Source organism: Callorhinus ursinus, unplaced genomic scaffold, assembly GCF_003265705.2.
Source record: "Callorhinus ursinus isolate GAN/ISIS: 27379988/994484 unplaced genomic scaffold, GSC_fseal_2.0 scaffold2, whole genome shotgun sequence".
NCBI classification, from domain to species: domain Eukaryota; kingdom Metazoa; phylum Chordata; class Mammalia; order Carnivora; family Otariidae; genus Callorhinus; species Callorhinus ursinus.
In genome coordinates this window covers 12085927-12105740 of record NW_027397064.1, presented here as the reverse complement: position 1 = coordinate 12105740, position 19814 = coordinate 12085927, and the positions used below count along the sequence as shown (strand labels likewise).

The following is a 19814-nucleotide window of genomic DNA, read 5'->3' as shown; positions in this document are numbered from 1 at the left end:
AGGAGTAACCTGAATTTAAAGGGATGTTCAGAGATTTGGTAAAAGTTAATATTCACTGGTTTGCAAAAAAAAAAAAAAAAGATTTGCTGTTTTGTAGGAACATTGTTTTGCTCTTAGTAATGCAACTGAAAAATACACGGCCTCTTTTCCCTCCACCTCTTTTTTGTTTTTGTATACTCACTGCTACGATCCCATTCTCCTTAGAGTAGATCGAGTGATTTTTTTAAAGAAGAAAACTGGATCACGTCACACTAGGTTAAAATTGCCGCAGTCTTCTGTCGCGGTAGAATGAATCTAAGCTCTTTTCTGGGGCCCACCAGGCCCCTGTCTCCTTTTGTGGTTTCATCTTACTCCAGCTTTTCTAACCATCAGTTCCAGCCTCCCCATTCTGCTCAAGAGACCAAGCTGACTCCCAAGACAGGGCACCTGCCCTTGCTTTTTCCTCTGGGAATCCTTTCTCAAGTTCACGGTGCTGGTAGCTACTGTCCCTTCAGACCTGAGCTCCGATGGCACCTTCTGTGAGCTATTCCGTAGCTCCTTCAAATTCTGCATTCAGGAGTTGAGAGCATCCCTTCCAAGTATCCGAGTCTGGAACAGTTGTTTCTGGGAGCATAGGAAATCCGGGCTAATAGTGCCCAAATCTAAACCATGTATCCACTAAAAACTTAGGCGTGATGTGTATCTTCTCGACATCTTCACTTCAGGAAAGGGCTAATAACAACTTCACTTTTGGTTGTTGTGTTTTTCTGGATTATTTGCATCATTTAAATGGATGACCCAATGCATTAGGAGACTCCAATTCATTGCAGTTCTTTAATTTGAGCCACTCCAATCCCATCCAGGAATGTTATATTTCAAAATGTGCCATGTACTTGGTTTATTTATCCAATAAGTAATAATTGTACACCGACCATGGGCCAGGCATTCTCCTACCATGCAGGGGATCTGCAAGGAAAAGCCCCGCCCTTTGGGGATTTTTGCTTTCCTGGGGGACACAGACACTGAATAAATGACTAGTTCAGGTAGTAGGTCAGGTGTGAGCTTGTCCCTGAAGGTGACATTTGAACAGGTGCAGAACAAAGATACCTTTTCCCAAAGACCTTTTTTTCCCAGAGTCCAGAAAAAAAAATAGCCATTTATTTTCCCCTTTTACTATTCTTAAACATATGTCACTTCTGTGGAAGTTGTTTATTTACATGACTTTTGATATCACAGTATGAAAACACATGAAACCAGTGGCAAATCTGAACGCAAAATACAGAATATCGTCAGAAAAATGTTTTGATCCAAACTGTTCTTTTCCAGTCATGTTATATCTGCTATTGAAATGACAGCTCACAAAAGAATGGTATAATGATACTTTAAGACTTTGCTCAAAAATTAAATAAGAATAATTTATATCTCACAATCGATTCTGTGCATATACAACAAAATATATGTTGTTAAAAAATGTTCTATAGTAACAATTATTTTTAAATTTTGTAAAATATACCTTGACACTAGATTAACATACATGTATTTGTAAACAATGGTAGTACTTAAACATAAATCATATTTTATATATGGAAAAACCCAACCTATCAAGATAGGTTCTTACCGGGGTAACTGTCGGATGTCTCCAGAATATTGTTCATATTTGTAGTTTACCACATACCATTGGGAACTATAAAACTTACAAGCCTGAAAGAAAAAAAAAGATAATTAAAAATTATCATTAAAAAATTCAGCTGTCCTGGCAGAAAGCACAGCGAATACAGCTCTCGTAATCTCAGGGGTAGTGTTAAGGTGGCTATATTAGTGATTTTAAGGTAGGTAAGGGGGCTTGCTCGTCATAATCATTTCACATTTTCGAGTGAAATGGAAATCAAACCTTTCCCAGACTCTTGGAGGAGGAACTATTTAACATATTTATTCTATTTTATGCCATCAAGGAAAGCCTAATTGAATCACCCAATGAATCATCCCAGACACGTTGCTAACCTCAAGTACTGTCATTTTTTAGCTTCCCTTAGCAACCTTCCATTATTTAACAGTTCTTAGTGGTAGAAGATATTATTATTTCTATGTGATCTTTTCCTCATAATTTTGCTCATTCTTTCGTAACTTATCTTTTCTCCTCTCTATGTCAGGTGTGTTGTTGATTTGAAATCAATTTTTCAGTTTTACCTCAATGCTTTCTCGGGTCCAGGCTTCTCCATGATTACTCATTGATTTTTATAAATATATATGAAAAAAAGATGACCAAAAAGTTGGTACATAGTGGCTGATTTTTCAGTATTTATTGATGGCAAATATTTCCCAAACATCTACCATGCACCTAGCAATGTACTGACCATGGAGTGGTAATGGGGGTTTCACTAGCTGGCTTCTTTTTTTTTTTTTTTTTTTTTTTTTTTTGAGAGCACACTCCAGGGGGGGGGGAGGTAAGGGGGGTTAAGGGCAGAGGGGTGGGAGGGTCACAGGGAGAGGTAGAGAGAGAATCTTAAGCAGACTCCATGCCCAGCGTGAAGCCCCAAGCAGGGCTGGATCTCATGACCCTATGATCATGACCTGAGCTGAAATCAAGAGTCGGATCCTTAACCCATTGAGCCTCCCAGGTACCCCTCACTAGGTGGCTTTTAAAATTCCTTTTGATCCTAAAATTACATGAACCTGGGGACTGAGCAGCAGACATGAAGATTACAAGAAGATCTTGTCTTCTCCAGTGGAGAAAATGAGGAGCAATGAGCATCCTGCAATGTGAGAAATAAAGACCTACAGTAGTTGGGACCCAGGAAGGGGACAGGCAAGGAGATCTGTGTGAGAGGAATCACTTGGGGTGTCGAAGTGCTACAAACAAGGGAAACACAGGCACTGTCTTTGCAGAAACAGAAAGTGGGAGGGAAGGGCCCCGAGCTTGCTGCAGAGAGGCTGATGGAAAGCACAGGGTGCAGGCACCTGGCTCAAGATGCAGGGAAAGGCAGGGCGAGGGGAGAGTAGTTGAGTGTCGTCAGCCTCTCTGGACTTCTCTGGCCTTGAACTTTCTCAGTGTCATGACTTTATTTGCTCAGGGAAGCACCCACCCTCAAACTGGGGACAGAGGCTAAACAAGGCGTGAGCCTGGGGTCAAGACTGGAGTAGGCGATGTTGGCAGAGAGTAGCAGGGAAAAACAGCAACAAGACAAACGGATGTGGATAACGGCAAAGGGAATTCGGGAGATCGGGATGGACTGTGGATGGAGAGGGGAACGGGGAACAAAACTGAATATTTAGCTAAAATGAAGTTACTTAACGTGGGATTCCTGAGCCAATTCTGCAAATCACATGTTTCTGGAAATAAGAGGAAAACTAAGCCCTGAGAGGCTCCTTGGCTAAAAAGTTCCATCTTCATTTTAGATAAAGATGCCAAGGATTCAGGCAAGGAGCATATGGGCCCGCGGCATCCCAAGGCCATGGGACGGAATGTTCACGATCACAGTTCTTTCTTCTCTTCCTGCCTTTTCCCTATTCCTGGGATAGCTCTCAAATGCAACAAAATATATTTAAAAATGGAAAACAAAAAGCATAAAACCCACTCCCTTTTTGCATTCCCTTTCAATCTTTTTTTCTGGTCCATAGTTTTACCTGGTTCCCCTCTGAGTGTATATCTGAACTTGAATGTTGTTTTTTAATTCACTTAATGGCATATTCTAGATATTTTTACGTTGGCTTTCTAAACTTTATGACCGTTTTAAATAAGTAGAATAAAATATCATTCTGTAATTTACTGACCCAGTGTCCTAGTTTTGGAGGTCATTCATTCATTCAACAAACATCACTGAACGCTTACTGGGTTGTTCTAGGTGATGTGAATACAACAGTGAACAAGGGACAAAAATGCATGCCCTTTTGAAAGTTATGCCCTTGTGAAGAGCTGGTCAATAAACACAAAATAAGTATACCATGTACATGTTAGAAAATGGTAACTGTCATGTGAAAAAAAAAAAGCAGAAGAGGAACATGGATAGAATTGGGGGAAGAGGGTCAATTTAACAGAATGGTTAGGGTGGGTACTTCAGAGAGGCTAACATTTGAGGAAAGACTCCTAGAACAGGACACAGCGGTTATTATGGCTCTTCAAATTTTGTGCCATTGTAGAAGATATGAGGTTTTCTTTAATAAAAATGAGTCTTTTATAAAAAATGAGAATTTTTCCAAAAAAATGAATATTCAGAGTATTTGGTCCTCTTATCCTCCCCCAAGGCTCACCCCTTTGGGGTTATTTTCTTAGGACAGAGTACTCCAAATATTTTAAGGATTCTTGGTAAAAAAAAAACCTGCCCAAACAATGTATATTTGTTATAAGATAAAGGTAAATCGAGGGGACAACTCTGAACCGGGAGCTATATAGCTTTCTTCTTGTTCTGGAACAAACCCACTAATACTGCCTTTCAACATGACTTTTGGTCAAATCATTTCATTTATTAGGATCTCAGATTTAGGTAATGAACAATCAGAATATTAGACTGGATTGAGAAATCTCTGTCCCATAATATCCATCTCTACACTCCCTAATCTGGAGGTTTAATGGGACACAGATGCACTGATTTACTCATATCCTTTCTTGCTATGGACAGTATCTATGTTTAGATGCAATAAACATGTATACTTCATGAGTATTTCACAGATAATCACAATATGCCACAGGCTTAACTGAATCCGAGATGTGTATATCCTGAATTCCACTGACCCAAAATGAATGTGGAACTTTCTTATATTACTGTAGTCTAGCAAAGAAGTACTTGTTTTCTGGTTTGGAGTGGCATCTACTTGTCAGATATCACACTACTAGGTGCGTTACATATGATTTTAATAAGAACTCTATGAGATTTTATTTCTATTTTATAAATCACAGAGGCAAGGAGAGGCTCAGATCATTGCCAAAGGTCCTACACATGATAGAAGTAGGATTTCAAATTGGATTTGTCTGACTCTAAAAGTCCATTCAGCTAATTTATGAATTGTTTGATGATTGCAGACTTCTTTTTTCCTTTAGGCACATCTGGACCATCATTCCAGATGTTTATATAGTATTTCTGCTTCCATCTTGGAGTCAGACAGACCTGGTTTTGAATTTTGGTATTAGTTGTGGGATTTCAATTAAATAACTTAGTATCTTTAAATTCCCTTATCTGCCTAAGTAATACCAACTTCGTAAGGATCTAAGAAGATACTTCCTATAAAGCACCTAACATAGGGTAAGTACTTAATAAATACTTGCTTTAAAAATAACCAGTTTTCCCAGCATGTTTGACTCAGTGTATAATTCACATTCACAATAGTTGATAATAGCAACTATTTTTTCTTGATTTATGAAGTACCGCTTTGGAGAGACATGTTAGCTCTAATTATCAAAGAAATCAGCTTTAATAAAATTCCTTCTGAATTTATTTGCTATGTTTCATGTTTCTGGTGGTGGGTAGATGAGGATTAGGGGTGGTGTAGATGATCCTTAAAAATCCTAAATCTGTGATTTCTTGGATTCTGAGAAAGCCAGTGCATTTTACAAACACATAAATGTTTCTCCTACGTAGTAATGGCATTTTGGAAATGTTACGCATAGAAAATTATTCTCTGTCCTTTGTTCCAGCCCACACAGTCACTCTCATTAAGAACTATTTTAATTTTGACTACAACTCTTCTTTGTCCGAAAACTAAGCTGAAAGGACCTGTTGCAAATTCAAAGTCCCAGGCTACCACTCTGCTTGTTACTGTAAGGGTTCCATTTCCCCGTTATTAACTACCTAGCCCACAATACGGATTTCAAAATACCAACTCCTCATCCTTGGAGGCTTCCACCATCTACTTCAAAGGTGAAGACTGTGAATATCTAGCAAAAGTGTGCTGAGCTGGTGAATTTTTCTAAACAGCAATGCCCAATTCACATTTTATTAATTTATTATGTTTGCTTGTTCAGCTTTTATGCTTGCTATCTCTGCTGTTAACGCATTTAGACACAAAAGTTCTGAACAAGGTCAACATGCTTGAAGGCTTTTATATCATTAGGATAATGCTTCCTGAATTGCATCGTGTTCATTAATTATTAGGGATTGTTAATTAAAATGCAGATTCCTGGGTCCCACATGAGATCCACTGAATCAGAATCTCTATGGGGGCCCCTAAATCCATCATTCCATGTCATTCTATGGAGTGACAGTGTGGTCCTTGTGCTGTTTGCCTCTGAACTGAAAGCATTAGGGTCCTGACTTCGTACAGTGGGCTCTAGTAATTGATGTTACCCTCCAACTGAAAGACCAGTGGGCATATCATCTCTAGCATGGCATTTTTATTTATAATGGACATTCAATATTTATTTGAATGAATGGATTTCCTGTATCATTTTTCTTTTAGAAATAACTAAACATGACACAATGAAAGTTCTACAAATCTAAATACTTTAGAAAAGATTAGGCAATTGTAAAGGGCCCCCTAAAATACTATAAAGAAAATATTTCATTTTTTTCCTCTCCTCTTCTCTTTAGAGAATCATCAGAATCAATTCAAATCATGTTACTTACCTCAAATAGCAATTTGGGTTTGTCAATGTAATTTGTCCATCTCTTAAAAGGGCTGATTATTAGATTCTGGCTACAGAGTAATAAGCAGGTAATAAATGGCTTTTCAGATGCAAAATTCTTTTTCTTTCTGGCTGTAGAGGTTTATTTAATTACATGACTAGTTTCTTGCCAGAAAGATGTATGCAACCACAAAAGATGTTCGTTTTGACCCTGAGTCACCACTGGAATTAATTCTGTATTTGTAAAATGATGGTGGTAATTTCACATTCATGCCAGTCTTTATTAAGTTTAGAAGTAATTATGCCTATTGTATAAATGTTGAAAATGTAGCATCATGAAATTAAGTGAATTTAGGCAAATTATATATTGAAAAGGTGGCTGGATAATTTATTGCCCACACTGAGACACTACAAAGTGAGAGATGGGGCTATTAGCCAGGCCAGCAGGTAGAACATGAGACTATAACTGCAACCAAGACATGTGGTCACTCAATATGTTGATATTTTAGAGAAAAAGAGAAAAGGCACTGAAAATATTTTTTTTCTTTAGTTGGATCACATCTGTGTATTCCTTTAAAAGGAAATAATTTTTACCGTACAAAAATAAGTTGAACACAATGATTTTTTACCACTTATACTACAGTCTTGGTAAAGAAAGAAAAATGTTTGGACAAAATAAGCGATGTAAATATAGATATGACTCAATTTCAGAAATCCTGGTATAATCCAAAGAATAATGGATTTTGGGTCTGAGTTTTTAAATACTGCTTGATACTAGACAGTGTTACTATGGATGTAAATATGCATGTACAATGTAAAACAGAATGTCCTATCAAATGCCAATCATAAATGAGAATCACTTTTCAACTATTTTGCTACTTTGAATTATAGAGCAGCCTAAATTGTTACCTAAATTGGAAGCGAATCAAAATAGCTGTTGAGCAAACTGTAAAATTAGACTTTCATAAATCACACCTGTGCCTGACCCAGGAACATACATTCTAATTTCCCAGCTAGAGCTCACAAGTAATTTGTCAAGATATGGATAATGGATAGTACTAAAAACCTTGGTGATTTTATGATCGAAATCATTCTTTTCATGTAAGGCATAAAATCTGGGTTGTAATTCAATATGATTGAAATTTTTATGTTCAAACTTAAAATGGGTTCTTTTTAAAAATTTTTATACGTCAGAGTTTCAGACTTGTACTTCTGTGTTTCCATCCACTTGCCACTAAATATTATAGGATGATTTTTATTGTAGTGAAGAGGAAGCCAATTTAGAGCTGGGACAGTTTTGCATATCTGGAAGCAAAACTATTATTCTAGGGATTTTGGTGGTGAGACATTAAGACAATAAATTTCAAGGTCGTTAATGTAAAACTCAAAACTATTTTGTTTTCATCAGGGTTTTCTATATACATTTTATCCCAATGCCACTAAAAAATAAATGCATTTGAATTTACCTTTATCAACTTTTGTATGTTTATTATCTTTAGTGTTGTACATGTAGTGCAAAAAATAAAATGGGTAATCCATTTTGTTCTGGCCATGATAGAAACAAAATTATTATACATAAATAAGATAGGTCCAATATAGGACAATAACAAATTTTGATCTCATTTTTCCATTACTTGAAGTTGCAAAATAAATATAGCTTAACTTACAAGTTCACTTTTAAAAGGTACACACAAAATGAAAAGTCCCGTAACCTCCAACAAAGCCTTATCAGTGAATTAAGGGCCCCGTTCTTCAAAACAGAAACAAATTTTTTTCTATTCACACTAATTTTATTAAGAAAGGATTATGGTGGGGGGTGGGAGGGATGGGGTGGCTGGGTGATAGACATTGGGGAGGTATGTGCTATGGTGAGCGCTGTGAATTGTGTAAGACTGTTGAATCACAGACCTGTACCTCAGAAACAAATAATACATTATATGTTTAAAAAAAAGAAGATAGTAGGAAGGGAAAAATGAAGGGGGGAAATCGAAGGGGGAGACAAACCATGAGAGACTATGGACTCTGAGAAACAAACTGAGGGTTCCTTAGGGGAGGGTGGTGGGGGGATGCGTTAGCCTGGTGATGGTATTAAAGAGGGAACACTCTGCATGGAGCACTGGGTGTTATACGCAAACAATGAATCATGGAACACTACAACAAAAACTAATGATGTAATGTATGGTGATTAACATAACATAATTAAAAAAAATAAAGGGAGGGACCTAGAACCTACCTCTAGATAGAAGAATTACCAAAGAATATAAGGGCCATATTTTTTAACTGCCACAGAAACATTAATAAAAATGTACAGTATAAGAAAAAAAAGGATTATGGTTTTTCTTTAATCCGGAGAGTTGTCTTGTTTTTTAGTTACATTTTCCCCAATAGCTTTCAGTAATTTAAATTGTGCAGGTAGTTCTGATGTTATATCAAAGGAGTTAGTTCTACAGTGAGGAAAACCATGCTACTTGTGCTCTGGTGGAAAGTGAATGAATGCCTTAGAATCGTTCATTTGCTGCCTAATGATTCAGAATCAGAAAACGGCACTCATTTTTACTTAATTTATACATGCAAAAAAAAGCCCCCAATCATTTATTAAAACATTTATTCTTATTTCTGAGTAAGTTTGAGTGCACATTATTCTACATATGAGATTCAAACAATTTGTGTAAAGTACAAAGTCACTTTGACTAAAAGAATGGTTTCTTTATCAATGCCCATAATATGCAGTTCAAAATTAAACATGAGGCACATAAAATTATTTTAACCATAAAAGTGAGAAATGGAATTCCTTATTTTCTTGAAACAGGATACATTTCATTCTAGTTAGATATGTTTCTTTTAGTTAACAAAAATGGGCAGCATGAAATACATTTTAAATCATAGCCAATGCTCCTCTCCCCAAACTTTTCTTTCCCATGTCTGGGATCCAAATTCTGTAATATATCCTTTACTTCTAAACATTATGCAGCTTCTACCTTGAATGTTTATAATTTTCTCTTGAATTAGTTGAATGCTATCTATCTGGGTCCCAATGGTGGAAAAGGAAGAAGAGGCAGAGGAAGAAATTTCTTTTTCAATATTATACTCATTTTATCATATTATTTTTTATGTTTATAAAATTTCCCTTAACAAATTAAGCAATATTTTAGTATACATTGTAACAGCCTACTGAAATATTTTTAACTTTGGTATGCATAGTGTATTTTGACTGAAGGATTCCGGTACTTTCATTGGGTTTACTCTCAAAGTGCTTTGTAGATAAAGAGACAACAATGTACTAACACCTTGTTTGATAAGATTACACATCTTTTCAGAGTTTAACCCACTGTAATCAGGTTGTGCTCTTAGCCTCTGAAAATGTTCTGTTAAAGAACTGCCAGTCAGAGCTACCCTACAACCCAGCAAGTGCACTACTAGGTATTTACCCCAAAGATACAAATGTAGTGATCCAAAGGGGCACCTGCACCCCAATGTTCATAGCAGCAATGTCCACAATAGCCAAACTGTGGAAGGAGCCCAGATGTCCATCAACAGATGAATGGATAAAGAAGATGTGGTATATATATATATATGACATAGATGCAACTAGAGGGCATTATGCTAAGTGAAATAAGTCAACCAGAGAAAGATAATTATATGATTGCACTCATATGTGGAACTTAAGAAATAAAACAGAGGATCATAGGGGAAGGGAGGGAAAAATAAAAGAAGATGAAATCAGAGAGGGAGACAAACCATGGGAGACTCTTGACCATAGGAAACAGGCCGAGTGTTGCTGGAGGGGAGGGGGGGTTGGGGGATGGGAGATGGGATGACCGAGTCATGGACACTAAGAAGGACACATGGTGTAATGAGCACTGGGTGTTGTACACAACTGATGGATCACTGAACTCTACCTCTGAAACTAGTAATACACTGTGTGTTAATTAATGGAATTAAAAAAAAAAAAAAGAACTGCCAATGACTGATTTACCAAATCCAACGTGCCCTTCCTTATGTGATACCTCTTTGGCATTTTGTACCATTGACTCATGGTTGCAATGGACTTTTCTTTAATTCTGAGAAATCAATTTTTTCTTGTTTTCTTCACCTCCCTGTCCACTCCATCTCTGCCTCCTGAGCAGTGCCTTCCTTACTAGCGCCTTAAGTGAGAGTGTAGCCCAAGGACCTTCCCCTCAGCCCCAGCCAAGTCCCCATGGCACTCCTGGTAAACTGTTCCAGGCTCAAAGCTTCTACTTTTCAAAACCAGACCAACTGCCTACCCCTTCCTCCTGCATTGAGACCTACCTATTCATCTCCTTCTCGGGCATCTCTGTCTCTATATGCATGTTGGCCAGTGACATTATCTCATTTGTTTGATCCATCTCTGCTTGAGCAATCTTTACTTTCTTCTGGGCATCTTATTTAAATTACTGGCACAACTATCCAGCTAATAGCCCAACGCAGACATGTGGGAGTGGTTGCCACCATATTCCTCTCCTTTGCTTTCTTTTCAGGCACCAACTTCTGTCAATTCCGTCTCCGTAATAACCCTTTACTATTACCACTATCACACTGCCATATATTAGTGTAGGTCTTTAACCCAGCTGGACTATTAAAATAAATAGTCTTCTATCTGTCCAGCTTCTCTTCAGTCTTATTCACCCCTCTGACATAAGCAAGCCAACCCATTCTCTGGTCTGTTTTTAGCTAATTTTTTCTACCGTGTGAACCTTACCTCATCTCTCTATTTTATAGTAATACTCCAGGGGTACTTGTAAGATTGCTTTGGAAAAATCTGATCACTGGTCTGTTATTTCTTGCCTGGTGGTAAGCTCCTTGAAGGCAAGGACTGTGGTATGTCCATTTAGTATCAACAACTTAGTAAGTGTTTGTTGTTGAATAATAAACCCGGTCCAATCTTTCATGCAGTGGACAAGGCCCTTCACTGCAGACATTTGGTATGTGATCCACAGTAACGGCATAAATCAGTGGAAGAGGAATTTTCTATGTGAAGAACTCAACCCTTTGTAAAGACAGGGTAACCATCTTCACCCAACGGAACTCTAAAGGAGTAGGTTGTTTAAGCCACTGAGTTCACATTTGCTTCTCAGACGAAAAAAAAATCCAATAATTAAGTAAGGGGTTGAGAGGAGAAATTTAAGGGCTGGAAAAAGGTGCTATTCTGAACTTTATGAGTATTATTATTTACTACAAACTTTGAAATTAACCTTGTGTATATTTTTGATTTGCTTCATGAGGATAAGTCCATAGAACAACTGAAACGTGGGGTGTATCTGGGGTTGTGTCCCAGTATTCCGAGAGGTTTACCCTCTGGACAAAGATAGACAATTTTGATACAAATGGTAAGAGGTTTGTCCTTGAAAAGAAAGAAATAATTTATTCGATCTTTTGGGAGCTGTAGTATTCCTTTTCTCTTCACCACCATCCGCCTTAATGAAATGCATGTCAAGTTTCATCTAATAGATTATTTTTTTAAAGATTTTATTTGTTTATTTGACAGAGAGAGAGAGAGACAGTGAGAGAGGGAACACAAGCAGGGGGAGTGGGAGAGGGAGAAGCAGGCTTATCACTGAGCAGGGAGTCTGATGCAGGGCTCCATCCCAGGATTCTGGGATCATGACCTGGGCCAAAGGCAGACGCTTAACGACTCAGCCACCCAGGCGCCCCTAATAGATTATATTTTTAAAGATTTTTAAAAAAGATTTTATTTATTTATGAGAGAGAGAGAGAGAATATCAGCGGGAGGAGAGGTGGAGAGAGAAGGAGAAGCAGACTCCCCGCTGAGCAGGGACCTGGATGCAGAGCTCGATCCCAGGACCCTGAGATCAGAACCTGAGCCGAAGGCAGACACTTAACCTACTGAGCGACTCAGGCGCCCTTTCACCTAATAGATTCTGTTTCACTTGAGCTGTACTGTGTTCCTAGTTTCTGATGATCTCCTTCCCTCAGATTCACATCGGAATTTCTCAGATGGTTTTCAAGAGATGTGGGGAAAATGGACAGAATTTCTTCATGGTAAAATAAATATGGGAAATACTACATGTCATATTCTCTTCTGAGATAATCTCCATGGATATTAGCAAGTTAAAGACTGAGTGTGTGTGTGTGTGTGTATGTGTGTGTGTATGTGTGTGTGTGTGTGTGTGTGTGTGTGTGTGTCCTGTGGACATCCTGCAGATCTGGCTTTCTGCAGAACATTCTGTGCGTCTGTGAAATTGGTGTCTACTCTGATCTCAACCATTTGTTCTGTTGGTTTTTAGTGTGGATTTTCTACCAAAGCCTAGAGATTTCTGCATTGAGTTTGATTTGTACTTCCTGTTCAGTCTTGGGTCTTATTTCATTATTTTTTTTCCCCTAGAGAAGCCAGTATTTCTGGTCTAGAATCTGCTTACAATCTAAACTTTTCCTTGCCCTAACAACCTAATACTATCTGTATGAGGATAGTACATAATCTGTGTGTGTGTGTGTGTGTGTGTGTGTGTGTGTGTGTGTGTGTATTCATATATAGAAGTAAATGTAGGGGCATCTGGGTGGCTCAGTCCATTAAGCATCTGACTCGATCTCAGCTCAGGTCTTGATCTCAAGGTTGCAAGTTCAAGCCCCGCACTGGGCTCTAAACTTTAAAAAAAAAGTAAGTAGATATTTGCTTCTATTCTTTATTTTTTTAATACTATTTTTTTTTGCTCCTATTCTTTTCATGTTTTTATGACTCTTAACATCCCCAAGTGTTTTATGTCTTGACCGAAGTGAGGCTTGCATTCTTGAATTCATGATTTACTTCTTACTTCATCATTATTCTACTCCTGCAGCAGATGGGTTTCCAGAAATTGGAGAGGGCTTTGTTGGCAGAGTAACTTGCTATACCTTAGTATTTTGTCAGTATTTCTCTCAGCCATTCAGGTGAGGTGGTCCCTAGACCCTTGCTCCCTGTTGGGCCACAGTATCTCAATTCTCAATTCCCCGCTTTCATTCTCTTTGTTAAGAGAGACCTAACCGAGAGCTTAGTTTTAATTAGTGTTCTGAGCTACTGGCTTTATATTATTCTGTTGTGTATATTAAAATGAAAACTTCGCTACAGAAGTTTTGCTTAAGAAGTCTGCATCCTGTTTATAGATCTCTTTAATTGCTCCCCCAACCCTCAGTGGGAGGGGTGGTGCTTGCTTTATCACAGAAGTGTTTTGTTTTTTTTTTTATGTTTCTAGATGTTGATTTTAAGTCACTTAGGAGAATCAGATAAAGACGCTGCTCCCCAGTTGTTATTCTCCAAGTGTTTTCATATCATTTCTGTATTTATTTTTAGAACACAGTATTAGAATTATTAATGTGCTTATTTAAAGATAAAGAAACGGAGGCAGAAAAAGTTAAATGTGTATCAAAAGGAAGGACATATTCCCTTGTGAACAGTGGAAATACCCTCATCAGGTCAGGCTGTTAAATGCATGGTTTAAAGGAATTTCTCAAAGGGTCAGAGGTAGCCAAGTTGGTAAGGACATGGAGCATGGGGGTCAGAGAGACCAGGGCCTTAATTACGACTCTGAGTGAAGTGGGACAAGTTAATCAATCATTCAGAACCTGTTTTCTAGGCTGTAAAGTGAGGTAGTAAGACCTATTACACAGAGTGCTAAAAAATATACGGATATGTACTATGTTGCTCAATGATGGCTTGATGATAATTTATCATAACTTTGTGAAGTGCTTTAGTGAAATAAACCTATACTCTTGTGCGGGGAATATTTAGACTTATAGTGAATCGACAGGGAAGAGAATTAATAACAGATAAAACAGAAAAGGGACAGACTGTTCACTTTATTTAAACTCCTATTAAAAATATGAAGTCATTCCAGATTAAAAAAAAGAAAAGAAAGCTCGCTGCCTTTCAAAAGGAGCTGAGAATTGTCAAGGTGGAGTGAAGTGAGAGATGATTCAAAATCAGTATTGAACTGGATGTGTTTAAATTGGATTCATGCCAGTTTACTGCCTAGCAACCACGGTATTTGTCCTCGCCACCCCGTGGGGAGCTACAGGGCACTTATTGCAGAGAGGACCACAAAGGTTGCTTAATGCAATGATGCAGAGGCTGTAAGGGAAACACGTGTTTCTGCAAAACGTCAATGAATTCATTTCAGTGCTGGCTTAATCTGGTTTCAAAAACCCAGCAATGTTTCTCAAAGTGTGGGTCATTAACTATATGCATCAGAGTTACCAGGCCAAAATGAGTGGGATTGTCAGGGAGGAGACTGAGGGCCGTAGTCCTTCCGGAGGACAGCTTGTAGTAAAGCATCTTCTGGGCACTTAGCATCATGGTTAAGAGGCCAGAGGCCATTGTGATTGCACAGCAAGGGTGGGGACGCTGGATCTGTCCCAGCTGTGTGATGCTGAATACTCGCTTAATCTTTCTATAAAAGTTTCCTCGTCATTACAAATTGCTGCTGCAGCAACATATGTTTATAATCACTGCAAGTACAGGCCTTAGAAGTGTATCTGGCACAAAGAAAGTCGTCGATAAAGGTTAGCTGCTGTTACCTATTGGGGTCGAGACTTCTGGCCAGCATAATTCTCTGGGATCATTTCTCAGTCTTAACCCAGCTCTCTGGTGACCCTTTATTTTTATCTGCTGTCTCCAGGCTTGACTATTCATGTTCTATTATTATCATGTGATATTTGTAACTGGGTTTTTTTTTTCTTCCTATCCTGTAAGTACAGGCTTCCCTTTATTCCCATCCTTAAAACCAAGCAAACTGGCAGTTTTCACAGCTAGTGATAGAGAAAAATTAGCAGGGAAGAAAGTAATTTCTTCCCAGGCTTCCTCTTCTTTCTTTTCTTTTCCTTTTTCTACTTTAGATCCATGCAGTTGAGAAAAGCATAAGGTTCATTCATGTTGCCCAGACACATGCTCTGTCCTGAGACTTGCAACATAAAATTTTGGGCAGATACCTGGGATCGAAGGTAAAAGACACTGTACTTGACTTCTCCTTGGAGCAGTTCTTAGGATAGAGGAGAAGCCAAGGGTGGAAGTGAGAAAAGCAGGAATAACCCCAGGCTGCAAGCAACTGAAAGGCAGGAACAAGGGTAAAGGGGAGAAATTTTGCCCCAGAAGAAATAACAAGACAAAGCAAATTTTGTGGTCAATCTCTTCTCCCCCGAAGTTGACGTTCTCAGAAAACTATGGAAATACAGGGGTCAATCTGGCCATTGGAAGTCGTGGTACAGAAGTTCATGAAAGCAACAACAAAACTAAAGGTCTCTAGGAACCTTAGAATATCTTTACATGTCTCCAGTGCTGTACTGGTCTGCTTTTTAGGTTGCCCTTCCCCTGGGAAAGTAGCTAAACTTGACACTGTGGTTGGATCCAGGGATTGGGGGTGGGGTTTCTGAACCCATCCTGAGATTTAGGATTTGAGCTGACTGGCCCCACCGTGAAGGCATGCCAGATAATAGAACAAGCAGGTGTGAAGAGCCAAGGGCTGCAGCAGGCTGGCCACCAAATCCAAGGTCTCAGAGCCTCAGGTACCAGAGACCAACAGTTAAGACAGCTAAGAACCCTTGGTTCATGTGAGAGCTATTTTTCGCAGCCTAAAGCAGACTGCTGAAAACCTAGAAATAGACAAATACCCAATGCACACAGAAGGAGGTAAAAAGACCATGAAATGAAAAGTCCCTAAAATTGTGGAAATGTTTATAAATCCATAGTGGTTCTATTACAAGTGGTTATGAATGGACTGTAAGGGATGAATTTAATTGGCTTCTGTGAGGGACAGAGAAGCCCAGCAGGTGGAATCATAAGCAAAATACACGGGGGATTCTGATCATTCTGTATGATATTTTCATTATCAAAGTAAAATAATAATAATAATAAAAGAATTTGATGTAATCTTTAAGGCAACTAACTAATGACTCAAAGAATAAAGTTAGATTTTAACTTTAAAGAAAATTTTAGGAGAGAGACTTGGGTTTCTTCCAATGCTGGCAGCATTTTAAGATATATTCGAACTAATTTTTTCCAAAATATTTTTTTAATTACAAAAATACATTTGTAACACAACAATACGGAACATATAAACTGAACACCAATGTCTCCCTTCCCCTTACAATCCCAAACTTGTGACATCACCAATGTTATAAGTTTATTATACAGATTTTAATACTTTTCTAGCCTTATATAAATAAGCCATATTTATGTATATATTTATAGGTTTTATACCTTCAAGCTAACACACTATATATTATGCAACTTACTTCTTTCTCTTAACAACGTATCATGGGCATCCCAGTTAATACATTTAAATATGTCATTTTTATTGGTTATATATTATTATAAAATACAAATGTGCCAAATTTTATTCAATTCCACCCTTATCAAGTGATATTACAAATTGTTCAGTGTGGCAATACTCATGCTTGTAATTATATTTTTATGCTCTAGTGTTTTTTTCAATAATACGCATGTTACACATTTATATGTACTACTTAAAAGATACACTGGAATTACATTTCAAAAGGTTACAGACATGCAAATATTACCAACACTGTGTGATAATGTTTATTTCCTATATTCCCACTGTCACTAAATAATATTCATCTTAAAATTCTTCATACAAGTATTATACATAATTTTTGTTTTAATTTATATTTTCCTGACTCTAAGTAAATGTTGGCAACTTTGTGTGCCCCTTGGCCAACTGCATTTCCTCTTTTTGAACTGTCTGCTCCTGTCTTTTGCTCATATTTTCTTGGGTTATTTATCTTCTTCTTGTTAATTTGTAGGATTTTGAAAATTAAGAGTATGTGTATGTGTGGCAAAAAGATATAATAAGTTGCAAATAAATGCTCTGATTAAATATTTCCTTTTGGTTTTATTTATGGCACCCCTCATCATATAAAAGATTTTTAGTTGCTTAAATCTGTCCATTTCCCTTAAATTTCTGATTAAAAATGTTCTCCTATAGTTTTAATCTTTTTGTTTTTAAAATTAAAATTGTTTTTATTGACCTGAAATTGATTTTTGTCTTAATGTGAGATAGAACTTTATTTTCATACAGAATGAATAACCAAGTGGTATTTTTGAAATTACCTACCCTTGAGAGATATCTGAGAATTTGAAATGCCATGTTTGTCATTTATTAAGTAGCCATATTTACTTGGATATATTTCTAGATACTCTGTTTCACTTCACTTATTTTCTTATTCCAGAAGATAGAAAAATCTGGAGAGTGTCACAATTTTTTAGAGCTAGTACTTGTCTAATACCAAAGTGAGGAAGAAAACTAGAGCCAATTTCACTCAGGAATATAAATTCGAAAGTATGAAATAAAATATTAGCGATTCGAATGGAGTAGAGTGTTAAGGTAATAATACAATTGGAACAAGGAAGTTTACACCAGAAATACAAATATAGGTCCACAGGACAGAAACCTGTTAATTTTATTCCTGAGCTGAATTCAAGTGGTAAAGCTATTATACCAAAAGACTGCATATGGATTTCATACCATAGGGTAGCCAATCTTTAGAAGCACTTAAAGGGACCAAGGAAGATCCTTCTTAGACATTTCTTTTATGCCAGAAACTGTCATAACACCAAATTTCATAAAACATCAAAGATGCTAAAGGCCTTCCTCTAAAATAAAAATTAAGACAGGATGTCCAATATGAGCATTATAATTCAACACCGTTTCAGAGATATCAGATAATAAAACAAGGCAGGAACAAAGAAAATTTTAATTGTTTGCAGATGATATGATACATACTTAAAAATCAAATAAGAACCAGAAGTGGTGTCTCTCTAACTGCAAAAAAATAAAGTAAAAAGGAAAACAAAAATTAACATTACAAAAGAACTATTTGGATAAGGAAGTTTAGTGAGCTAGTATACATATTCAAAAGTCAATATATTTTCAAAAATATCAGCAATGAACAGTAAGAAAAATAATTTGTTTTAAAAAAATTCTCACATTTGCGGGTGCCTGGGTGGCTCAGTCGGTTAAATATCTGCCTTTGGCTCAGGTCATGATCTCAGGCCCTGGGATAGGGTCCTGCATCGGGGTCCCTGCTCAATGGCGGGGTCTGCTTCTTCCTCTACCCTTCCACCCTGCTCATGATCTCTCTTTCTCTCATGCGGTGCTCTCCCTATCTCAAATAAATAAATAAAATCTTTAAAAAAATTCTCACATTTGCAACAAAAGTATAAAGTACTACAAAGAAATAAATTTATAAACTATAAAGAAATAAATTTAACAACAAGTTAAAGACCTTTATATAAAAGTGCAGTATTTCAGGGAAAAAAAACTGAGGAAGAACTGGTTAAATAGTCCCAGTTATGAATTCAATATCATAAACGTTTCAAATCCTTACCTAAGTTAACACCTATTTACATATTTACGTAAGAACTTTTGTAGACCTTGTCTCACCGGTTCTGATATTTTTTGTGTAAAAAATGATTTGCCAACTCTTTTTTAAACTGTGATGCCCTACCAGATATGAAAACTTCCTCTAAGGTGACTGTAAACAAAACATTATGGTGCTGATGTCACATTTATTACTTTTATCAGTAAATATGAAAATAGTACACCCAGATATCCTGATGTTATCTGGACCTGTACTTTTTCCTTTTTTTTAACTCCTTAGAAGGCAGTAAGTTAATGTGAACTTTGGGCAAAAAATACTGAATTGGAAAAAGAAAAAGACCCGTAAATTAATGGCAAAAGACTTGGACTGAAGTGTATAATATAAAGCATGTATGATTAATACAGATTGATATTAATACGCATGCTAAGAAAGCTAGCTTATATTCATGCACATGTGTTTAAGAGCTAAGAAAGGGTTTTGCTATGGAATGTAGCTTTAATTAAATCCTAAATGGGATACACCATTTTCTCTCAGGATTCAGTTTGATTGACCTGTGCTGAATTTTCCCAATGCATTTTCTGTAAAGGAAGGACTAGCTTCATTTATTCACTCCAGAAGCATCTTCTAAGTAGCTGCCCTAAAGCATCCTAGGTTTGGTTAGAAGAAGCAGCAGTTTTGTAGGTCTCTCTTTACCATATGAATGCAAGCAAATGCTAGAATAACAGATTTTTATCATAGCTGCAGGGATTTACCATGAACTATTTTCATAGTTAGTATTGAAAAAATGTATCTCTCTCTCTTTTTCTAAAGATTTTATTGATTTATTTGTGAAGGAGAGAGACAGAGAGAGAAATAGCGAGAAAGAGTAAGAGCAGGGGACAAGGGAGAGGGAGAAGCAGGGAGCCCAAAGCGGGGCTTGATCCCAGGACCC

The 19814-nt window shown here is 37.2% G+C and overlaps 1 protein-coding gene across 8 annotated transcripts in view; it reads right to left on the bottom strand.

Moving 5' to 3' along the window:
- Positions 1-19814, bottom strand: part of DOCK10 (dedicator of cytokinesis 10) — a 262982-nt gene that overhangs the window by 119700 nt on the left and 123468 nt on the right. For all 8 annotated transcript variants that reach the window (XM_073877933.1, XM_025890663.2, XM_073877920.1 and 5 more), the window contains exon 4: positions 1598-1680. In XM_073877933.1, the coding sequence (XP_073734034.1) occupies positions 1598-1680 (83 nt within the window). The remainder of the gene's footprint in view (positions 1-1597; positions 1681-19814) is intronic.